We start from the raw sequence: 23478 nt of genomic DNA on the forward strand, positions 1-23478 counted from the left end.
TTAATTTTTTTAAATTTTAATACAAAATTAATATTAAAAAATTATATTATAATAATATTTAATTTATTATTATTTAAAATGTCTCATTTATATAATCAAACACAAAATAGTAAAAAATTAGGAATCTAGAATATCGTACACAGGATGTGACCATGAGATCATTAAAAACTCCGTCTAGATACGAGGTTGTGACGGCACCAACAGATCAACTTTGAATTCTATTGTAAAATTAGCAACAACGTACAACTACTTAGTACAATGTAGGTGCCAATGAGTCAATAACTAAATTAATGAACCGGAATTCTTGTCTCTTTGGTCTTTGCCAACTGTTTTTATTTTTCTTTTTTTTCTTTTTTTGGCATGCCAACTAACCCATAGGCTTTTTGTGCCTCTTCGCTACTTCTAAACCCGATACGAATCCAAATTATTTGAGTAAAGAAAGGCCAATGTTACGTATAGTTTTTATTTAAGAATTATAATGTAGGTTTATATAATTTTATTTTTAAATTTTTTTAAAATTATAAAATATATTTTTTATAATGATATTTTTTCTTATTTAATAAAATGCTTACACAGGAAATTTCTAAGTGGAGACTGTAAATAGAATTTCTTGTAAAGAAAACTCTTTTTTTAAAAAAAAAAAAAAAAGATATAGGAAAATGTAAGTATGTTGTTTGAATTTATCTCCTCACTTGAACCGCTCATATATTTAATTTTTTTTACTTAATAATTAAGAAAGTGACCTTTAGTGTATTAGTGTTTTTTTTAAATATTTAAATATGTTAAAAAATATGAAAATAAATAAAATAAAATTACAAATTTGTGCTAGGTGGCATGCACAACGGTCATTATTGGGCGACAGGATAGCATCACTCAAAATTATATTTTGTCTCAAAAAAGAAAAATTTTACTCATTATTCTCACACCACACACCATACATAATTTTTATTTTTATTTTTTTCTCTTACTAAATGTGTAGTGTATGGATGATGAGTAGAAAAAATTAATTAGTTTAGAAACAAAAAAACAAAAAGAATTTAAAAAAATAAAAATAAGTGTAGTGTGTGGAGAATCCGAGATAATAAGTAGTAAAATTCTAAAAAAAAATAGAATAATGATTTGTAAATGAAAAGATCATTATTATTTTTAAAATTTATCTCGAGTAACATGAGTTTTAGGGCTCGTTTGAAAACACAATTGTTCTTAGGGTTTTTAAAATATTTGCAGATATTTAATTTCTAAACATAACTCAAATACAAAATACTTTTCAATTTCAAATATTTAACTTTTTATCTAATCATTACCTATCATTACAGCTTTCCAAAACTCTTAAGCAAAACAAAAAATGCATCTTTGGAATTGTAGTGAGAAAAATAGCTTATAGTTTTAGGACTTATAACTTATAGTTTAAGTAATAATTTTTACTATTAAAAAATTATATACTATTTAATAACCATATGTTTAAAACACTTTCAAATATGTTATATTTGTTTGGAAAAAAGTACTTTTTGAATTAGAAATGATGATGATTTGATTTTTTTAAAGAATATGATATTTTCCTTGAATGTTTGAAAGCTGTAATTATCTTAAAATTGTATGAGTAATTTTATCTATTGATAGTTTTTTTAAAATTTGAATTATGTTTCGCATTATCTAAAAAAGTACGTTTGAAGAAAAGTATCAAAATATTTGAGTGTTATACTTAAACAACTTAATTTTTCCATTAAAGAATTTTTAAGGTTATTTAATCAATTTTTAAGACTCTAACTGCAACCCTAAAAGGCCAAATAGGCCCGAAAGCTTATACAACATTTTCAAACTTAAAAACAAAAACTATATTAAAAAATTGTATTTAAACAATTTTTTAATCTTATGATATTTTTATTTAACTTTCTCTTCCATTTTTCAAAATTCAATAAAACATTTTAATTCAAACTATGTTATTACTTTTCATAAACTATTTTATTATCATTCACAAATATTTTTAAATAATCCTAGCAACCAAACGAGCTGCGCTTTGCACTTATATTCGGATACTCCGACTTCAAATAGCACCTTCGGGTAGGTTTGGAGGTAGAGAATTTTCATCTTAAATTTGAAATTTTCATCTCATCATAACAACTTTTCTAAATTCTCATACAAAATATAATTAATAATTCAACTTTTTCAAATTTTAAAATAAATAATACTAAAAGTAATATTTTAAATTTTCATCTCAAACTCAAAATTCTTATCTCTATCAACCAATATTGTGTGATGTCACTTATTTTTTAAACATATTAACTATTAGGCTTGGATGAATAGTTGGATCTATTCGATGATAAGCGATGGGTAGAGTGTATCAAATTTGATAATTAGGAGTACAAAATGTAAAACAATTGTTAGGTATATGAACAAAAAAAATATATTTTTTTTTCTTTTTCTCTATTTTAACATAAGAGAAAATAGCCAAATGAAAGAAAGTATTTATAGTTGAGTGATGCTATGTATAGTTACTTTTACATATTTTTTATGCACTGCATTGATTTGATTGGTTAAAATAGTTATTTTATATTAAAAAAAGTAACACAACCAATCAGATTAATGAAATGTATAAAAAATATATAAAATTAACTGTACATAAAATTTTTATTTATTGTTTAGTCGTGTAAACTTGTTTGAACCTCTTATTTGAGATGGATAGCTGAATGTTTGTCCTCTCTAAAACATAGGAAATATAATAACAAAAAGAACTATATATTTGATCCTTTTATTCTGGTATAATATATATATATATATATATATCTAGCTATTATAATAAGTGTCTATGCCAAATTAACAGTAATAAACAGTATTTTTCTTTTTTTTATTATATAGTTATATTTTTATCCCTAAGTTGCATTTACTTTTAAACCAATAAAAAACTTTGCTTTTACTTTTACATTTTTTCCCCTTGATCTTCTAATACAACCAATATTAAATGCTAATTAAAATTTTTTGTCCTTTGATCTTCTAATACATAGATTTTTTTTTTTTTTTTGTGTTTAATCTTAGTTAAATAATTATTATAATTATTTTTAATATTTATGAGCTTGAGATTAATTAAACAGTATTCCAAAATGTAGAGATGAAAAATATTTCGTAGTAGTTAGGTGGGGGTCTAAGCGACACTGATTCCATCTGATCCCATTGCTTTGAAATTTGATAGTTTGATTGCATTACTCATTCTTTCCCCCCACCACTTACAACTCACAATATTAAACTTCCCATATCCCAAAAAAATACAGAAATAGGCAGGTTGAGTGTCAAAATTCCTACCATTTTTTTTAACTTTTAAAAATATTTCTCAAAACTTGATTATTTCTTTTACAGTAATATTTTTGTACGTGGGTTCTAAATAATTAAAAAAAATATGTAAAATTTACACAATTTAATATTGCAAATATCATTTTTGTTTATTTTATTGTACAAGTTCGATTTGAAAGGAAAAAGAAAATTAATAATACATACATAATATTTTTTATAACTATTTTACAATTTAATGTATATTAAAAGGTATAGTAAAATTCAAAATTTTAACTAAATAAAAAAATCAAAATTAAATTAAAAAAACTTAATAACTTTTTATGAAATAAAACCATCATGCATATTGATGGATTGTGAAATGGGTAGCTGAATAATAGTATCTTTTTGTGTAAATCTTTTCTAATAAGTTTAATGTTATGATTAATTGATTAGGCATATATATAAATATATATATGTATATTTATTCTATTATAATAAATGTCTATATCATATGAATAGTAATGAATAGAAATTTTCTTGTTTTTGTTATGTAGCTACGTTTTTGTCCATTGATCTTCTAATACCACAAGTTGTAAGAGGCACAACTTTACTGAATTTCCAAGTTGTATTGATAGTATGAGGCAGTGTATATTTATACACTTTACAAAGGAATCATTCTGTTACAAGAGAATAACAAAAAAGAATAACAGAAAATCAGAAATACATTCTAGAATATTCTAGGACAATTTGGGAATAAATGGTGTTATGCTAATACAAGTATTAATTGCTAATTAAAACACATGCATGCAAAGCATAGGAATTAATTTATAAGCACGAAGATCGTATGATCAAGATGTGCTAGCTAATATTTTTATTTTTTAATATATATATATATATTTGTAAAAATAAAAATAAAAATAAAAACAAACAAACAGACCAGAGAAAGAAGACGAGAGGAAAAAAAATAATCTGAACGTTAGTACCTACATGTATATATATAATATTGAATATTTGATTTTAAACTAAAATATAATTTAACTACAAGCGTAGATTAACCATTATGACATCTAGCCAGAATATACATATTGAAAGATATTATACTTTACTAACTTATTATTATATAAAGATATTTATTAAAATTTATTTTTATTTTTGCATTAAATTATGCATTAATTAATTTTTTTGTAAAATATTATATAATTTTTTTTATTAAAAATCTTATCTCACCCATTAGATAAACGTACTGCACGTTGGTCTGACCTAGTATATATATAATACTCCAAATTTTAGAGCATATTTAATTGCCACTTTGCATAACCTTAACGTGTCTTATGACCAGTTGGGGCACATTGGAGTTTTGTGTAGCTTAATGGTATCTAATTTGGAGTTTTAGCATTATACCAAACTGTTAATGCCTACTTTGGTCATCTGTTCTAACAACATCCATGATCCAACTGTCTCTTAGATTGTGTTTGGTTGTTTAACTAGACTCAGTCCATCTTAAACTAATTATTAATGGGATTCATAACATTTTTAAATTTTCATAAAAAAGTTAAACTTAGCTCAACTTACTTAATACATTTTATTAAATTAAACTCATCTCAACTTAAAAAAGTTAAATCCATCTCAATATAATTTATAAAACACTACTATTCACAACTTAATTCAACTTATTTTGACATCCAAACTTAGCAGTTCAAATGATATATTCAAACATTTTTTTTTTTGTAAAAAATTTAAGGTAATAATATCTTGTCTAAAGAATTCAGCAAATCAATATTTTTTAATAATTTTAAAAAAAATAATATTCACAGTCTTAGAATATATAAATCCCGCTCACTTTAAAAATAATGGATAAATTTGAGACCGGCATGAAAAAATTATTTTTTTAACGATGAATCCTACATTTTTTAAAAAAGTGTATATGAAAGTTACACACATTATTCATTAAGATGGTAGCTACCATCACTGATTTTAAAATTAACAAAGTTTGAACCGTTAAACAGTAAAATAGTCCATATGGTTTGGGTTTTAGATAGATCATTCACTGACTTAATAAAGAAATATTTCATTTTGTACCTTCAACTTAAATCGTTTTGATCCTTTCCGTAAATTGACCCATTAACGGAATATTTGACACGTGGCTTAAGCCACGTCATCGCCTAGAGAAATATGCCACTTGTCGTATTTAGTTGTGTGCGCTATTCCACATGTTATAATAAAATTATAAATATTTAAAAAATATAAATAATAAATAATAAATTACATATCACGATGGGACACGATGGTTTTTTTAATTTTTTTAATATATATTTCTTATTTAGTTTTTAATTTTTATATTTTACTTTCTATTATTACGACGTGCATTTCTATTAATAATGACGTGGCTTAGTCATATTCTAGGAGCTTTGTTAGAGCTATTGGATTGATCATCTTAATTTTTAAAATTTTAAAAATATATAACTTTTTAACTTTTAGTTAATCATTCAATATTTAAAATCTATAATAATACAATATTATTATTTTTTATTATTTATATTTCTTTAATTAATTTTTTATTTTATTGTCATAATTTTCAATAACCTCTAACAATCATATTCATTTTCATTTTCATAATCCAACAAATCTATAATATAATAATCTTATATGTACATAGATGGTGAAATCTCATATGTAAATAAAAATCTCATACTAACAATTCCAAAAAATCTCATATCTATAACATAATAAACTCAAATGTGGGATGAATGTGGGACAAGAAATAATAAAATACTAGTTTGAAGAAGCTATAGCTCTTCTCATATATGGATTAATGTAGGATGGATTTACTGTAGCTAATATTTTCATATAAAAAGTATTTACTTAATTCAATGTGGACTTAATTTCATCAACATTTTATAAAATATGAAGAACATTGACATTTGACTAATCTAATACTAATACTTTTAGTGCGTTTAAGGGTTGTGCAACAAAAGGATAAAACGATCGGAATTCAAATTTCAAAGGTAAATGGATGAAAAGATTCATTTTTAAAACTCATCTCTAAAAGTTTTCTCAAAACTTTAATGCATAGTTTGGATAGTGGATATAGGTGAAAGTTTGAACTGAAAAATTGGAGAATTTGCCCAAATCAGTCGGCTTGGTTTTGACCCAGATGGGTCTGGAACCAATTTCTACATTTTAAAAACCGACTAAATCCAGTCTAGTTTTAGTTCTTGACTTTCCAGCACCGGACCGGACCAGTTTATAAAAAATATATATGTATAAATTAATTTTTAATATTATATAAAATATTATATGTATAATATATAATTATATTTAAAACTTTTATATATAATATATATAATGTTATATGAAATAATTTTATATTATAATTTATAACATAAAATTTTAATATTAAATATATATAATTTTTTTATATATAATATATATAATTATATTGACACTTGATTAAAACCGGAAAACTAGACTAAATTAGAACGAAATCGATAAAACTGAAAGTATCAATTTAGGAGGGTAACCGCTCCAGAATTGGTTCTTGAAAATGTAAAATTGGTGTATACCGGTTCAGTCCCAAAATTTATACAAAATAAGACCGAACCGGTTAAACTCCTAATAGTGAGATGAGATGTGATGGTTTTATATAAAAATTGAATAAAATATTATTATAATATTATTATTATTTTGAGATTTAAAAAAATTGAATAATTTATTATATTTTAGGTAGAAATTTGAGAAAGTTGTAATGATGAAATGAGATGAAACCGTTTTGTATCTAAACTAAGCCTAATAAATCTTACCTCTAAACATACTTACCTAGCTAGTTGGCTCAACATATTTCAAAGTTGTGATACAAAGTTGTTGGTTGTTGTATGTCTATGTTTGGATGTTGAATTGAATTGAAATAAGTTGGATTTTTTTATGAATAATAGTGAGTTGAGATGGTGTAGTAAGTTTTATAGGATTCATCTAAGATGCATTTAGATGTATTTGGATGTTAAGATAAGTTTAGATATTTTTATGGAAAGTTGAAAAATATTATGGGTCTTACATGTAAAGAGATGTTGAGTTGAAAAAGGTTATAAGTCCCATATGTAAATAAGTCCTCAGTTGAGTAATGTTTAGTAATTTGAGAATTGTGCGTTGGGATGTTGGGTTAGATTTAAATTCAAACACCATCCCCATGCCATTGGACCACCACCATTGAGCTCCTTTTCCTTCGGCGACCAACCCATTCTCTGCCAGCCATCGTCGAAGCCACCTATGCTCTTCATGCCTGGTGCAGGAGAGAGGGCATGGGGGAAGGCGGAGAAAAAAAAAAAATTGGAGGGGAGAGAAAGGAAGAAGAAAAAAATAGGGGAAGACATGGCAGTGTGCCACGTCAGTGTATGGAATTCCTTTGTGTTTATAGTATTTTCCTATATTTGTTGTCCTTACTCTTTTGAATACTTTTTTTATTAATGATTTTTGAAATTTTGTTTAAATATTTGTAGCTTCTTTAAATAATATTTACACTTATTCATATATTTATCTTCATTTTTTACTTTTTTAAATCTATTTTAACTAACATGTATGTTTATTCTGGTTTTTAGATTTTTAATTAGTTTCTTCATTAAGTTGCTGACATTGAATTGGAATGCTACATGTCGAGTTCTGATTGACTACTGCATGATAATAATGGCACGTTATAACCTACTTGTTAGATGACTTGACGGGAGAGGGACTAAAGAATTTAATTGTAAGAATTTACGTATAAGAGAATAATTCGAAAAAATAAAAAAATCATGTGATGTAAAGATAATGAGTAATGTAACATATGCTCTCTTTGTTTGCAAGATAGTACTTGTCTCCGGCCTCCACCCCACGGCCCCACAAGGCTGCATTCTCTTCTGTTCAAGTCCCTGCAAATGGCGTGTTGGCCCGAAGATGTGGGCAAAACAGCAAAATCATCATTTTGCGATAGCATCTAAATTAGTTACAGACCTTGCTATCAAGTTGATAATTCAAAGTTTGACTTTTTTGGTTTTATCTTTTGTCTCCTTCATTAATTTCTATGCTCTTTTTTTTTTTTAATCTTTTTCTTATGAATGGAGATCTGCAAATTATGGATTGTAAACATTCGGTACTCATGCAAGCACGGTTCTTGCGTGTTGAAAGATACTGGTATGGATTTTGAATACCATTTTCTATAATTAGTTGAATCCTTGTCTAAAATAGTGTTTCTCATCAAACTTGTGATTATTAGAAACTAAAGCAGATGTCATTTCCTTTGCACTCTGAACTAACTAATATAAACAAATCAGTACTTTATTTGAACTTACTTAGATTAATCTTTTGGTTTAACCAAATAATTCACCTGATTCGAACCTGACTAAAATGCTAAGAGTAGGCCAAGCATTTGAGTATGGAGGTGTTGAAAAGTGAGTGATCTTTATTTTCATCATGCAAATTTAGTTCACATGGGAGCAAGCCCCATGCTTTTCTTGCCTTCACACTTGTTATACCTTTAAACCCCTCCTCCATCCTCTCTTTCCTCTTCAAGAGCATTTTGCAAAAGAAATTATTTGAAGTAGCATCACTGTCATCTAGCTTTCACAACGTCAACTCCCTTTATTTTTTTTTTTTACCCACTTCCTTTTCAATGTGTTTTGAGCAGATAAGATGGTAAGACCTCCTTGCTGTGACAAGCTGAACCTTAAAAGGGGTCTCTGGACTGCACAGGAAGATGCAAAGATACTTGCATATGTTTCAAAGCATGGCACAGGAAACTGGACAGCTGTTCCCAAAAAAGCAGGTTAGCTTAATGTGATATGGGCTGGATTACATGAACATGGTTGTAATTGGATTGTGTTATGATCGGTGCGCTGTATGTGATGGTTTTAACATTTCACAGGTCTTAAAAGATGTGGGAAGAGCTGCAGGCTAAGGTGGACTAACTACCTGAGGCCTGACCTTAAGCATGACAGCTTCACTCCCCAAGAAGAGGAGATGATTGTTATGCTTCATGCAGCCATAGGTAGCAGGTGATCTAGTCTCAAACTTCTACCCTAGCTCTCTCTCTCTCTCTCTCTCTCTCTCTCTCTCTCTCTCTCTCTATATATATCTATCTAGGAAGTTTTTTTTTTCCAACTTCCTGTTGCTCTTCCAACATTTTCGTTCTCTTTTCATTTTTTTTGCCGAAGTTTTTCAGTTCTAATTGCTTTGAAAGAAATAGTCTCTCTTGAAGCAGGCTATCATATGCATTCACTTGCAATTCCTAAGGCATTCATATTTGTTTTCCGGCACTTACCATGAGTATAGGCTTACTTCTTTTAAAAAGTTTCATATTGATGCAGTGAGACCAAACCACTTTTCAATACTTCCATATTATGTTTTATCCATCAGAATCTATAATCATGTCTTTATTAATCGTCATATTTTAAAGCTACTTTCCCACACTTATCTTTATGCAATGAGCAGTTTTGGCCTTCTCTCTCTAGGATGAGCATTGAGCATTAAACCTAAATATTTCTCCATATCTTAAGGATTAGAAAAAAAATCCAAACATCACACTCTTCTTGTTGAGGGGTGGATGCCTTTTAACTATTTTGCATTTTTTATGTATGGAGTAGGGGAAAGTGGTGTCATTACTCAGAAGTCATACCCAACATAACTACCAACCATTGTAGTTGTCTGGCTTCTGTTACTAGTTAAGGGATAATGGCTTCTCTCTCATGGTTTATATGTCCAGGTGGTCCATAATAGCACAACAACTTCCTGGAAGAACAGACAATGACGTTAAGAACCACTGGAATACCAAGTTGAGAAAGAAGCTTTCTGAAATGGGAATCGATCCTGTCACTCATAAGCCTTTCTCTCAAATACTTGCTGAGTATGGAAACATTGGAGGCCTTCGAAAACCTGGCAGCAGAATTGGATCTCTCAATAAAGATTTTAAGAATGTAACTATGTTGAAATCTGAACCATATCCATGCCCACCACAAGGATTCCCAAACATCAGCAGTCAATTGGTGCCCTCAACAACATCACCCCAAACAGCACCAATCCAAGACACCTTTTTGAGTAGAAACCAAGCTAACGACAACCATTCATTTGATCTTCTTGCCGAGCTCCAAGCCATAAAACTGGTCACGGAGGTCTCAAATTGCAGCCACAACCCCACCCACCCACCACCAATCTTCCTCGAAGATTCCTTGTCATCGTCGTCATCATCATCTCCAACCTGTTCCACTGCAGCGCAAGAGAACTCACCCCTTGACTTAAGTTGGCATGAATTTCTTCTCGATGATGCATTTCTACCAGCTGATCCTCAAGAACAAGAAATCATCGCTGAGCATTCATCAAAGGAATTTGCAAGCCAAAACCAAAATGTGATACAGAAAAATGAGACAAATAAGGAGGCTGCTATAGAAGAATGTATTCAAGCTAAAGGAACAGATTGTGAAATCCTAAGCAATGACTTTCAACCCTCTTCATCCTCTGAAATCTCTTTTGTGGAAGCCATGCTAGATCAAGAATATCGAATGTTCTTAGACTTCCCTAACCTTTTGGAGGAACCATTCTACTACTAAAGTCCCCTCCAAGTTGATTGATGAGATTAATACTATAGTATTAACCTATATAATAGGTTAAGAATAAGGACTTTCTGAAAAACCTTTTATGGGCAGAGGGGCTAGATTTTTAGCATAGTGTTTCAATTATGGATATCTAATAGCTTATTCCTGAAAATAAGTTCATGTAATTGGGTGAATCACTGCTTGATCTTTTCCCAACAGACCATACTCTACTGAATTTATTGAAACTAAATTCTGTGCAAGTTGAATTCTTCTCACACGAACCTCCATAAGAATAAAACCCCTTAGTTTGTATGAAATTTTTATTGAAGTTAAAGCTTGATCAATTATGAATCAAGATATTTTGAAGTTCTTGAATTGGTAGAAATAATTTTTAAAGTTCTATGAACGTTATAATAAAATAAATAATGATACACTTACCACTCTTTTACCACTATTTTATCATTTTTTTTAATTTTTAATTTTTAAAAATTTTTTCTTTTACTTAATAATAAAGCAAGTGACTATCACTAAAATTATATATTTTTTAAATTTTTTCTTAATGGCTAAGGATGTTAAAAAAATATTTAAAAGAAAATAATAAAAAGATAGTACAAGTGGTAAAATAATGGTAAAAGAGTGGTAATGTGATGACCCGCTTTCGCGTGGATTTTCGCTGAAGGGTTGTTTTTATTTTAATTAATATATTAGTTTATTTATTTTAATTTATTGCGCTTTAATATTGGTTTTTTAATTTATTTGATGTTGTGTTTTATTTATTTTAGTTGTTTTACGGTTTTTAATCTCGTTTCGGCGGTTTTGTTTTGTTTTCCCGGAGTGAGGATTGGACCTCATCTCTTTCCTACATCTCTTTTTCCCTTTTTTTCATTTTTCCTTTTTTCTCTTTTTTTTTTTTTTTTTTTTTTTTTTTTTTTTTTTTTTTTTTTTTTTCTCTTTTTTCTTTCTTTTTTTTTTCTTCTTCCTTCCTCTTCCCCGTGCGCCCGTCGACCCTCTCTTTCTCCTCTCCCACGCCGTAAGCCACCCAACCCCTCGACCTGCCGCCGTCCGGCCGCCGTGCGGCACACTGCTCCCACCGGTCGAAGCCCCTCCCTCCGGCACAACCCCCCACCAAATCTCAACCCCATCCGGCCAGCCGTTTGGCCGGAAAACGCCCTTGAAGCTCCCACGGTTTTTGCCTCGATCCGCCGTCGTCGCTCCACCTCCGGCCACCACCTCTTCACCACTTCATCATCGGTCCCTTGCCGTCCTAACCCATCCATTTCCGGCCTCCAATAGTCACCGGAACAGCTTCCATGAGCTAGCTTTCCATTTTGGAAAATCCGGCCTCTCTCCGCCGTTTTCGCCGCCACCCACGGCCAACCACCACTTCCAATAGCTTCATAATCATCCTTAGATCATTCCCTATCAATCCCAAGCCCTGGTTTGTCCCCGTTCAAAAGTGGGTATTTTACAACCCACGACCACAGTGAATTTTCACTGTTACGTTACTTTTTCTCCGCCGTTTGCAACGCCGCAAGCTTTCTAAAAATACCATATAGCGCTGTAAGTATTTTCCAAACCCTATTCTCAGATTTAAATATATTTTGCTCATTCAATTATTTTATCTGCTGGTTGGTTGATTCCAGACTGAGTCCGAGGAGTTCGGGGGTTGGATGGATGGAGGACGGAGTTGCTTGTTTTATTGAATTATGTTGGTTGATTATTTTTGTGCATTGATATGGCATTTACATGGTGCATGCATGTGTGTTTTTGTTTAATTGAGAAAAGCCTGTTTATTGGCGTAAGTGGACTTACGGGTGCGTGTGTATCACGACCCCAAGCAGGGATGAGGTATTATCTTGGTGGAGCTCCTCTGGTCACTCGGGAGCGGAATAAACTGAGTGATGTCTCCTGGGTTGTCGCTGGGCGACAACGGGAGCGGGGGCTAGGGGATGCTTGGCTACGAACGCGCCGGGTGCGGAACCGGGCATCGCCCTACGCACCGACTCCGTGGCCCTTCGCTGGTGAGGGCTAGAGGATGCTTGGCTACGAACGCGCGGGGCACGGAACTGGGCATCGCTCGTTAGGTGTCACATGCGTGGTGGTACTCTGCGGTGTGGCACTGGAGCTAGGGTGTGCGGATGACCCCTAGGGGAGGTCATGGTGCATACGGATAAAATGGATAATGGTTTGAGATGAATAAAGGCCAAATGTGACTTTTGGCATGATATTTGGAAAGGGTTTGTTTTTGGGCCAAATGAGATTTTTGGTGTGTGTGGAAAAATATGTTTTTATGGGTTTGCGCATTGGCATCACTTCATGCATATTGTTTGAGTTCTATATGCTTTTATCTAGTAGTGTTTGGATTTTACTTACCTGCAGCACCATTTTTGGTTCCGTAGATTTTGGTGCAGGATTCGAGGAGGAGGAGGAGGCTGAGCCCGAGGATGCGGCTCCGCCGGAGTTTTGATGTCGAAGTTATGCTTTATAATTTGGTTTAAAACTATATTCGTGTTTTGTAATATTTTATTTATGTATGTTTTAAACAGCTTGTTTTATATTAAGAAAAATTTTGGTACCTAGTTATATGACTTTCGTTATCCGCTGCGTGTTTCTTTATGCACATATGTGACGCCCCCAAATCCCCACGCACGGACACGGGGAAATCGAGACGTCCGGATGGTGACAACCAGGGTCACCACCCTAACGACGGGTGCCAAGTGTGTGCAAAAGCAACATATGTGCATGAAGAAACACGCAGCGGATAACGAAAGGCATAACTAAGTACCAGAATTTTTTTCTTAACGTAATACAAGTTGTTTAAAACATACCTAAATAAAATATTACAAAACACGAACATAGTTTTAAAATCAAATATAAAGCATAACATCAGCAACCCGGCGGAGCCGCATCCTCGGGCTCAGCCTCCTCCTCCTCATCCTCAAAACCTGCACCAAAAGCTACGGAACCAAAAATGGTACCGCAGGTAAGTAAAACCCAAACACCACCAGATAAAAACACATAGAACTCGAACAACATGCATGAAACATGCCCAATGCACAAAACCCAAAGACACAGTTTTCCACACACGCCAAAAAACCCTTTTTGGCCTAAAAACACATCCTTTCTGAAAAACACGCCAAAAGTCACATTTGGCCTTTATCCGACTCAAACCATTATCCATTTTATCCGTATGCACCATGACCTCCCCTAGGGTTCATCTGCACACCCTGGCTCCAGTGCCACACCGCAGAGTACCACCACGCATGTGACACCTAACGAGCGATGCCCAGTTCCGTGCCCCGCACGTTCGTAGCCAAGCATCCTCTAGCCCTCACCAGCGAAGGGCCACGGAGTCGGTGCGTAGAGCGATGCCCGGTTCCGCGCCCGGCGCGTTCGTAGCCAAGCAACCCCTAGCCCCCGCTCCCGTCGTCTAGCGACAACTCAGGGGACATCACTCAGTTTATTCCGCTCCCGAGTGACCAGAGGAGCTCCACCGGGATAATACCCCATCCCGGCTTGGGGTCGTGATACATACGCACCCGTAAGACCACTCACGCCAATACACAGGCTTTTCACACTTAAACAAAAACACACGTGCATGCACCATGAAATGCTATATCAATGCAAAATAAAATAATCCAACACATAAATCAAATAAACAAGCAACTCCGTCCTCCATCCATCCGACCCCCGAACTCCTCGGATTCAGTCCGGAATCAACCAACCAACAGCAGATAAAATAATTGAAAAAGCAATATGTATTTAAATCTGAAAATAGGGTTTGGAAAATACTTACAGCGCTATACGGTATTTTTAGAAAGCTCGCGGCGTTGCAAACGGCAGAGGAAGAGCAACGTAACAGTGTAATTTACACTGTTGCCGTGGGTAATAAATTACCCATTTTCGAACGGGGACAAATCAAGGCACGAAATTGATAGGGAGTGGTCTTGACATATTTATGAAGTTAAAGGAAACGAGTTTTGGCTGTGGGTGGTGGTGGAAATGGCGGTCGAAGGCCAAAAAAGGGCTGAACGGAGTTGAGCTCATGGGAGCTGCTTCGGCAACGGATCGAGGCTGGAAATGGGTGGTTTAGGTCGGCAAGAGGTAGGGGAAGAAGTTGTGAAAAGATGGTGGCCGGAGGTGGTGCGACGGCGCCGAAAACGGTGAAAAACCATATGGCTTGGAGGAGCTCGTGGCGGCTAACGGTGGCTCGGATGGAGGTGAAACTTGGTGGGGATGTTCACCGGTGAGAGGGGAAGAAAACTGGGTAGGTGGTGTAGGCCACGCCGCCCGCGAGCAGCGGTTTTGGGCTGCGAAAGCAACCGGCGACAGGGGCAAAAACAGAGCAGGTGCAGCGACTTCCGGCGGCTCTCGAAGGCTAACGGCTGGTCCGATGGCTCTGAAAATTGGTGGGGATGATCTCTGGTGGAAGGGGAAGAGAATGGTGGTGACGGTGCACTAAACGGTGGCCGGACGGTGGAGAAATGGCCGGTCAAAGTGTCGGCGACGGAAATGAGAAAAAGGGGCAAATGTGCGTACGTGGGAGAGGAGGAAAACGGGAAGAAGAAGAAGAAGAAAAGAAAGAAAAGAAGAAAAGAAAGAAAAGAAGAAAAGAAAAGGAAAAAGGAAAAAAGAAAAATAAAAGAAAAGAAATGAGGTACAATCCTCACCTCTGGAGTCCAACAACTGATCCAACGAAAATAAGTTTAAAAGCAATAAAACTAAGAAAATATTTTAAACACAACGTAAAGCTAAAATATAATAATTAACTAGTAAAAACAAACTATTTAATTTTAAATCCAAAGACAAGCTAAAATAAATTAAACAGCAATTTAAATTCAACAGCAATTAAAATTCAATTAAAATCCGATAATTTAAAATAAAAGAACTATTATATTAATTAAATTAAAATATTCATTCAGTGAAAATACACGTAAAAACTGGGTGTCACAACATATGTTGCTTTTGCACACACTTGGCACTCGTCGTTAGGAAGGTGACCCGGGTTGTCACCATCCGGACGTCTCGATTTTCCCGTGTCTGTGCGTGGAGATTTGGGGGCGTCACAAGTAAGTGTATCATTATTCTAATAAAATTAGCTATGAAAATGTAGATGATCTGAATGACTCTTGGATTTGGATGTTGGGTTGAGTTGAGTTGAGTTGAATAAAATATTATTAGAATATTAGTTTTAAATATTATGAGTGTGTTGAAATTTGAAAAAGTTAAATTTTTTATTATATTTTATATAAAAATTTGAAAAAATATATGAAGATTTAAAAAAAATGTAATAATGAGATGAAATGAGTTGAGGAGGATTTGCTTTCCAAACTCGAGGGCACAACTGCAAATAAACGACTCGTAGTACAGCTCATGACGTACACGACATGTAGTCAACTTCATTTCTGTGTCAAACGACTTGTAGGACAACGTGAAAGTTGCGTATTTAGAAGAAGAGAGAAGATTAGGGCTTACAGAATCGGGAAAATGGGGGCGATTTCGCTGTACAGAGGGAACCTCCACAGAGTTCCCGACGTGCCTCGAGAATGGCGTATGCCAACCCCTAAAATCTCCCTCGGAGTGTTCAAATCCCTTCTTCAGCGTCGCTCCAAAGCCCTCTCTCGCCTCTGTTCCTCCACTACCACCGCTAACCCTAACCCCAATCCCATCTCCGAACAGAAGCAACAGAGTGAATGCCTGAAAGAGAATGAGTCTTCTATTGAGCCTAAACTGGAAGCGAAAAATCCCGGTTATTGTGGAGAAGGGCCTTCTGGTGAGGAAAAAGACCAGAAAGATCAGAAAGAATCGTACGGCGGCGGCGATTTCCCTGTGAAAGTTGATGCAGCTGATTCGTTGCCTGAGAAAGGCTCCGGTGCGGTTGCTGGTGGTGCCAATGAGAAAGCCTTGCCCGTCCAAACGAAACCGGCTGACCTGGCAACCCCAAATTTGGAGGTACTGTTCATGCTATGTTTATGGATTATCAATGATTTTATACAGTATGCTTCGTCTTAGCCGAATCCGCTTGTGATTTTCCAAATCTTAATGGAGAACACCGTTATTATGATAAGTTCGTTATGAATCGTCGATGAAGGTAATATTTTTACAAACGATTAATTGGTGGCGGTGATTTTGGTGAGAGGAGATGTGCAGTGAAACCAATTACGTTTTGATGGAAGTAACAAAGTTTTGAATACCGAACTGGAGACCGTACCGCTTAAGGCACTGTAACGAAATATTTTGGTTCTAGAATAGTCAATATATGAATAAATTATATATATGTAAAAATTATGTTATAAAATAATAATTTATATATGAATAAATTACATATATATACATATATGTAAATTATAAATAGCTTGGTTTGAATTGAGAGTTAAAAAATGAGCTTACAGTTTAAAGAAATGAAAAAAAAAAGAAAAAAGTAAAGGCCGAAATATCGTTCGGTATAGGCTGAAACGACCGAAATTTTGACCGGTACGAAACAAAGGTCTTCTTTGTATTGACTACCTGGCCGGTATGGCATATTTCGGCCATATCGGTCGGTACGGTACAAAATTCAAAGCCATGGAAAGTAATCAAAGAATCATTTATAATTTGGTTAGAATTTGGTGGAAAATATGCATTAGTTCATTCGTATGGATTGGTAAAGAATAATGCAGAGAAGGTGATGAATATCAATCATGTATCTTAAGAAGCTTAGCTTGTTTCTCTGCTTATTTATGTGGATCAATAAAATCTTTTATTTAAAAAAAAAAAAAAAAAAAAGCTTAGCTTGTTTGAGAGTAAGGGGGAGTTCGGTACAGTCCGGTCCTGGGAGGTTTTGTGGACTATACCGGACCTATTCGGTTTGGGATTTTCCCACTAGGTTCTCCCTAGACACATTTTATTTTTTTTATTTTTTATTTTTTTAAAATTTAATTTTTATATGAGGGCATTTTGTTTAATACTTATGTAATTATATTGTGATATATTTGGTATATATACATATAGTATACTATTATATATGTATTAATATATTTGTATATATTAGTAATACACTAATACTATTAGTCCATTAGTATATAATAAATTAGTAATAGTTATTAACTTATTTACTATAACTAATAATACACTAGTACTAATACTATAACTAATAACTATATGTAATAATAATACCATATGTAATATACTAGTATTACTATATCTCTTCAAACTCCACACATTTATTAATACTCTATGACACTATGTAATATTATATTAAATAATAGTAATACTCTTATTACTAATACTCTATGTAGTTATATTAAATACTATATTACTAATACTCTATATAGTTATAGTAATTTAATACTAACATATTACATATTAAGTTAACTATACTAATACTATTATAAATTTATACATATATGATATATTATAATTTATACTATAGATCTTATAATATGTTAATATATTAATATATACTAGTACTATATATTATAGTTAATAGTAATACATTAAAGAATATAATAATACATTGATACTAAATATATATAGTAATAGACTTATAATGATTTAGTTATTATGAATTTATGATTAGTATAACTATATAATAGTATTAATATTAAACTATTAATAATTTAGTATAGCTATGTTATAGTAATGTTAGTTATGTTGAATCAGTCAGTTAGTATAACTGTATTCTACATTATTAGTATTAATATAAATATTAGTATTAGTTATAGCTATATAGCCTGTATTAGAATTGAGTCTTAGACTATATAATAGACTAATAGTATTAGTACAACTATATAAGTATACTATATAGCTATATATTAGTATTAATTATAGTGATTAATATAACTATATAATAGTATTAATAGTAGACTATTAGTATAGCTATATATTATTAGTTATATTATTATAGCGATTTAGTATATTATAATTTATACTATAACTTTTATAATATGTTAATATATTAATATATACTAGTACCATATATTATAGTTATACATTAAAGAATATAATGATACATTTATACTAAATATATATAGTTATTGTGATTTAGTTATTAACTTATTATGATTAGTATAACTTTATAAATTATAATAGTATTAGACTATTAATATAGCTATATATTAGTAATATTAGTTATGGTGAATTAGTAATTTAGTATAAATAACTATATAAGTATTAATAACTATATAAATTATAGTATAGTGATAATTATATTAATTAAATATAAGTATAGTGATAATTAAATTATATTAATTATAGTGATAAGTATACTGTATAGCTATACATCGTATTAAATATAGTGATTAGTATAACTATATAAATGATATAATAGTATATTAGTATTAATAGTAGACTATTAGTATAGCTATATATTAGTATTAGTTATAGTGATTTAGTATAATTATATTAGTATAAGTATAACTACAGTCTATATTAGACTATTAGTATTTTTTTTTGATACCATATATAATTATGTAATTAATTATATACAACTATTATATGAATAATATATATAAAGATTTTTTTTTTTTTTTTAAATTCTATTCTGTCTGGTCCGGTCCGGGGTGAAAAACCCCTGGACCTGGACAGGGACTGGACCGTTTCACCCCGGACCGGGACCAGACCAAATGAGTCCGGTCCCTTGAAAAGTCGATTCTCAACCCTATTTGAGAGGTCGAATGTTTTCCATGACCATTAACCTTGAGATCTTGATTGTGTTACAGATGTCGTGACACATTAACTAACCATGAATTTTAATTTTTTAAGTGCATGTTTATGAATCTTCCGTGCTCTTAGTTACGCTTGTTAACCATTCTTTTTTAATCTTACGTGCTAGGTAACCAACAAAGTAGATTTGTTAAATGGCAGAGAAAAGAGGAAACGGGAAGTTGAGGATAAGTTACAAAGTCTGAATGCAAAGAAACATAATCTCGTACAAGCGCTGAAGCAGGTAAGCTTTGGTTTTGTACTTCTCAAGCATGGGACAAGAGATATACAGATGTTATGGGCATGCCTATATGCTTTTTGTTGGTATAAGACTTGTGTTTTACATTTTTATTTTCTCCAAAAATGATTCTCATAAATAAAAAATTAACTGGCTGTGGTTGGCAGATCTTGAGTGCAGAGGAGGAATTAAAGAGGCGAAATAGCATGCAAGGAATGACAACTCGCCCATCTGTTCCACTTCAAGTGGATGCTGCAAATGACACTGGGTCATTGACTAGGCAGCCCACTCCTAGGACGGGCTCGGAGACCAATCTTGGTGGAGATATGGAAGGGGGAGAAGCTGATGACCCTTTAAACCATAGCACTAATCCTCGCCATACGTTTCGGATGAGTAGTATGTCACCATCTTCAGAGTCTCCTCTCAGAAGGCCTGCCTCTAATCAACTCAACATGGTATTGCATACTAATTACCACAACATGTATCATCTGGCAAAGTGATTAAGAAAAAAAAAAAAATGTATCATCTGGCAAAGTACCTATGCATGTTGCCTTTATCAGCTTGAATTTACTCTAGTTTTCTTTCAAACTTTTTTGAACCTTTTCTTACTTTCGTTATTGTTTCTTCATTTTTTTGAGTTTGGTGTGAACTTTTAAAGTGAGTATACATATTTCCTATCTGGAGGTTTTAGCTTGGACTTTCAATCAGGGTTGGCTGAGCTGAGTTGGTCACATGCTAATAGAAGTACTCTCATTTTCATCTCACTTTTCCTTTTAAAACCTTTAGTGCCATATGGCAGGCCCAACCTTTAGCCCCTGTAAGATATGAGCTGTTACTTATATATAAAAAAATAAGATATGAGCTGTTGACCAAATTTAGTGTCTGAAATTAACTACAGAAAACAAAATGATGATGCTTTAGAGCAGCCAATGAATAATATTTCAAGCAGCACTTCCTTCAAATATATGAAGAAAGAGGACAGTGGTATGTCTGGTATATGGTACGTGTATATATGTTTGCAATTGATCTGATAACATGACTAAGTGAGAAAATAAGGAATCTTAGATAAAAATCAGAGAGAGAAAAAAAAAAAAGAAGTTTCAGACTTGAGGTTATTTCTACATCTAGCATTTGAAGTAGTAAACTTGTTTGTGCCTTATAAAAAAAAAAAAAAAATTGTTTGTGCCTAATGGCCATGCTTGCAATGGCAACAAAAAGGAGTATCTTGAACATTAATTGCAAAGATGTTCCCTTCTAGTGAGTTTAGAATATTTTGTCACACCACGCTACTTCTCAAAAGGGGGAAAAAAGACTTCATTAAAGTTTATAATGGGAATTTTGTTTTGTTTTATTTTTGGTTTTTTGTTTTTATATTGTCTTAGGCATATTGTATAGGCTTTTAAGGTGTATTAGAAAATTTGTTTAGGTCCTAAATAAGGTGTAAAAGGCCCAGTCCATGTTCTAATACATTTTTTTCAAAAGAAGCTAAGAAACAGTAGGAATCATTGTTTGATAAGGATTGTCATATTTGCCACACTGGTAGTTCCCTTTGATTAATGCACGATTCTGGCGTGGGGTTTATTCCCTGAGAATGAGTCTGAAGGATTCTGTCTTGGTGAGGTTATTCCACATTATAAAAAAAAAAAAAAAAAAGAAAGAAAGAACTGATTTAGTTTTTGTCTACTCGGGTTAGAATAGAAAAAAAAGGATGAAGAAGTAAGTGTTGATACAGCTGTTTGAATTTCTAAATAAACTTCCAGCAGGAAGGACATATTGATTTCTCCTTTAAAAAAGCGTGATGATTGTAAAGTTACTCATTTAATGATGCATTATTGTTTGTCAATGTATTGAAGTGTTGCATGCACGTTAGAATTGTGAAACAAAGCCTCTGTTTGCATATTTCTCATTTGTAGTATCTGTCTAATATTGCTAATGTTATTGTATTAGGATTTGTGCATAAACAACATTTGTAGGACCTTAAGTTATTGTTATTGCACAATTTTATGCCTATTTAATATTTTGCAATAGCATAAATCATGGATAAACATATGACCATGTTTCATGCATCTTAGAAGACCTACGATGATGCAATAAATATTTTCTACAGCAATGCAATAACTAATATAGGTGGTGATAGTGTTTTCTTTTAGTTTATGAGTTTTGTTTTTGGTCTCTTATGATGAAAGTCCAATATTTTCATTTTTGGATGTCAATTTTATATGAAGGTTTCACACCCCTCGCGACCTAGTTTTGGGGTAACGGGTAGTCCATCACGCTTTGCTCCCACAGGGCACCCTGCAATCCTGCCCACATTATCTGTATCAGGAACAAATTACATGGCATCCTCTCCTTCTCCTGCAGCTTCTGGTGGTACCTCCGCTTTTAGAGATGCTCGGCTGCCAAGTCCATGGAATTAGAAGGCATCCCATCAACATACTTCATGTGACGTCAAGCTCTGTTTTCAGCTCCCACCGAGGTACAAAATCTTCTGATCGAGCTGTGCTACCACGTTGAGTTCTGATCGGTCAAGCACCTCTTTGTTTTGATTGCCAAGAGCCCCTGCTACAGCCTCTCTTCAGGAAAATGGAACTCCAGGGTTTATTGCTATGGTATGTTGGGAAAATCAGACACTTATGTTTTTATAACATCCATGCTGTATCAGAGCAACAATGCATTATTCTTACCAATCCCTGATAACTAACAACTCCTCACAGGTTCAACATGTACAAAAGAAAGATTTTAAAGAGTTGAACAAACGAGGCTGAGGTTATTTTCTCTCTATTCTTTTATTGTAGTATTCAGATTTTATGATGTTGTCTACCGTTTGACGATATGAGAAAGATCATTACTTTTATGTTTGATGTTCAATCTGTTGGTAGAATCGAAATAGATGTGCTCCTCAAGTAGGCTTACCTCTTTACCTCTTCACTGAAAGAATCTCTTCCCATCTATCGATCACTATATTGAACAAATGAATCTGTACTTTGGACCTTTATGTGACGTTCAGATCTTGCTTTCAGACAAACTGTAAGCACACGTGCTGTAAAAAGATCATATTTTCACTTCGTTTCTCTAAGAAGCGAAGCCAGCCATGGAGTTCTTATGTTGCATAATCCTTTTGGGTTAACCAATCTGGCCGTAAATAGAGTTGCTAAAGAGTGGCATCTTACCTCGCCTTCTGCTAATTTTTCAGCGGAATCTAACGTAGAAATTTGTTTGTATTTGGGTATAGTTGCACTAAACTGAAATGGCGGCCAAACTCTGGAGGACCCACGGCATTGAAGTACCTAATAAGAAAATAATATATCAAAAGTGTCGTGTGATTTCTGTTGAATACATGGTTATGACCAATCGATCCCGAGTCTTTGGCACGTTGGAGATTGCCCAACATAACCAAGGGTCATGAGATGCAAGAGCAACGGTAGATACAATTTTAAGACGTGTAAATTTTGTTTTTGTTTTTGTTTTAGTTTTTTTTTTTGGAGGAAAAGTAGGGTCTCTTTTCTAAAAAGGGATTTTTCATTTGTATTCCATATTTATCTATTTGTTTAAAAAGAATGTACGAAATTTGTACAATTTAATAATACAAATATCATTTCTGAAACTTGCACAATTTAATAATGCAAATATCATTTCTCTCGTGTCAAAATGCATTGATTTCCTGTTAAGCCTCTTCTATTCCCTTTGCTTGTCAGTCACTCCAATCTATATTAGAGTCGTTAAATTGTGTTAATGGGT

At 32.8% G+C, this 23478-nt stretch overlaps 2 protein-coding genes across 6 annotated transcripts; both read left to right on the forward strand.

The window, feature by feature from the left end:
* Positions 1 to 8887: 8887 nt before the first annotated feature.
* LOC122290423 (transcription factor MYB35-like) lies at positions 8888 to 11055 on the forward strand. Its single transcript, XM_043098083.1, has 3 exons — positions 8888 to 9058; positions 9158 to 9287; positions 9995 to 11055. The coding sequence occupies exons 1-3, from the start codon at positions 8926 to 8928 to the stop codon at positions 10833 to 10835; spliced, it is 1104 nt and encodes a 367-aa protein (XP_042954017.1). The 5' UTR covers positions 8888 to 8925; the 3' UTR covers positions 10836 to 11055.
* Positions 11056 to 16281: 5226 nt separating this feature from the next.
* Positions 16282 to 23218, forward strand: LOC122290085. Of its 5 annotated transcripts, XR_006236293.1 has the most exons (6): positions 16283 to 16772; positions 19633 to 19746; positions 19908 to 20195; positions 21966 to 22349; positions 22455 to 22506; positions 22973 to 23218. XR_006236293.1 is itself a non-coding variant. In XM_043097622.1 (4 exons), the coding sequence occupies exons 1-4, from the start codon at positions 16308 to 16310 to the stop codon at positions 22252 to 22254; spliced, it is 1020 nt and encodes a 339-aa protein (XP_042953556.1). In that variant the 5' UTR covers positions 16282 to 16307; the 3' UTR covers positions 22255 to 22594. The 5 variants fall into 5 exon arrangements, 2 of the variants coding, with proteins under 2 accessions (XP_042953556.1, XP_042953555.1); XR_006236294.1 differs by lacking the exon at positions 22973 to 23218 and having other exon boundaries at positions 16282 to 16772; positions 22102 to 22349; positions 22455 to 22594; XR_006236292.1 differs by lacking the exon at positions 22973 to 23218 and having other exon boundaries at positions 22455 to 22594.
* Positions 23219 to 23478: the final 260 nt, after the last annotated feature.

The sequence above is a fragment of the Carya illinoinensis genome, chromosome 12 (genome assembly GCF_018687715.1).
Source record: "Carya illinoinensis cultivar Pawnee chromosome 12, C.illinoinensisPawnee_v1, whole genome shotgun sequence".
NCBI classification, from domain to species: domain Eukaryota; kingdom Viridiplantae; phylum Streptophyta; class Magnoliopsida; order Fagales; family Juglandaceae; genus Carya; species Carya illinoinensis.

What these genes read in the sequence shown, in the direction of transcription:
- LOC122290423 (XM_043098083.1), top strand. Translation starts at nt 8,926, where the DNA reads ATGGTAAGACCTCCTTGCTGTGACAAGCTGAACCTTAAAAGGGGTCTC. An exon ending in AGCTGTTCCCAAAAAAGCAG is followed by an intron (nt 9,059 to 9,157) that starts GTTAGCTTAATG and finishes AACATTTCACAG; the next exon opens with GTCTTAAAAGATGTGGGAAG. An exon ending in CATGCAGCCATAGGTAGCAG is followed by an intron (nt 9,288 to 9,994) that starts GTGATCTAGTCT and finishes TTATATGTCCAG; the next exon opens with GTGGTCCATAATAGCACAAC.
- LOC122290085 (XM_043097621.1), top strand. Translation starts at nt 16,308, where the DNA reads ATGGGGGCGATTTCGCTGTACAGAGGGAACCTCCACAGAGTTCCCGAC. An exon ending in TCGTACAAGCGCTGAAGCAG is followed by an intron (nt 19,747 to 19,907) that starts GTAAGCTTTGGT and finishes TGTGGTTGGCAG; the next exon opens with ATCTTGAGTGCAGAGGAGGA. An exon ending in CCTCTAATCAACTCAACATG is followed by an intron (nt 20,196 to 21,965) that starts GTATTGCATACT and finishes TTTTATATGAAG; the next exon opens with GTTTCACACCCCTCGCGACC.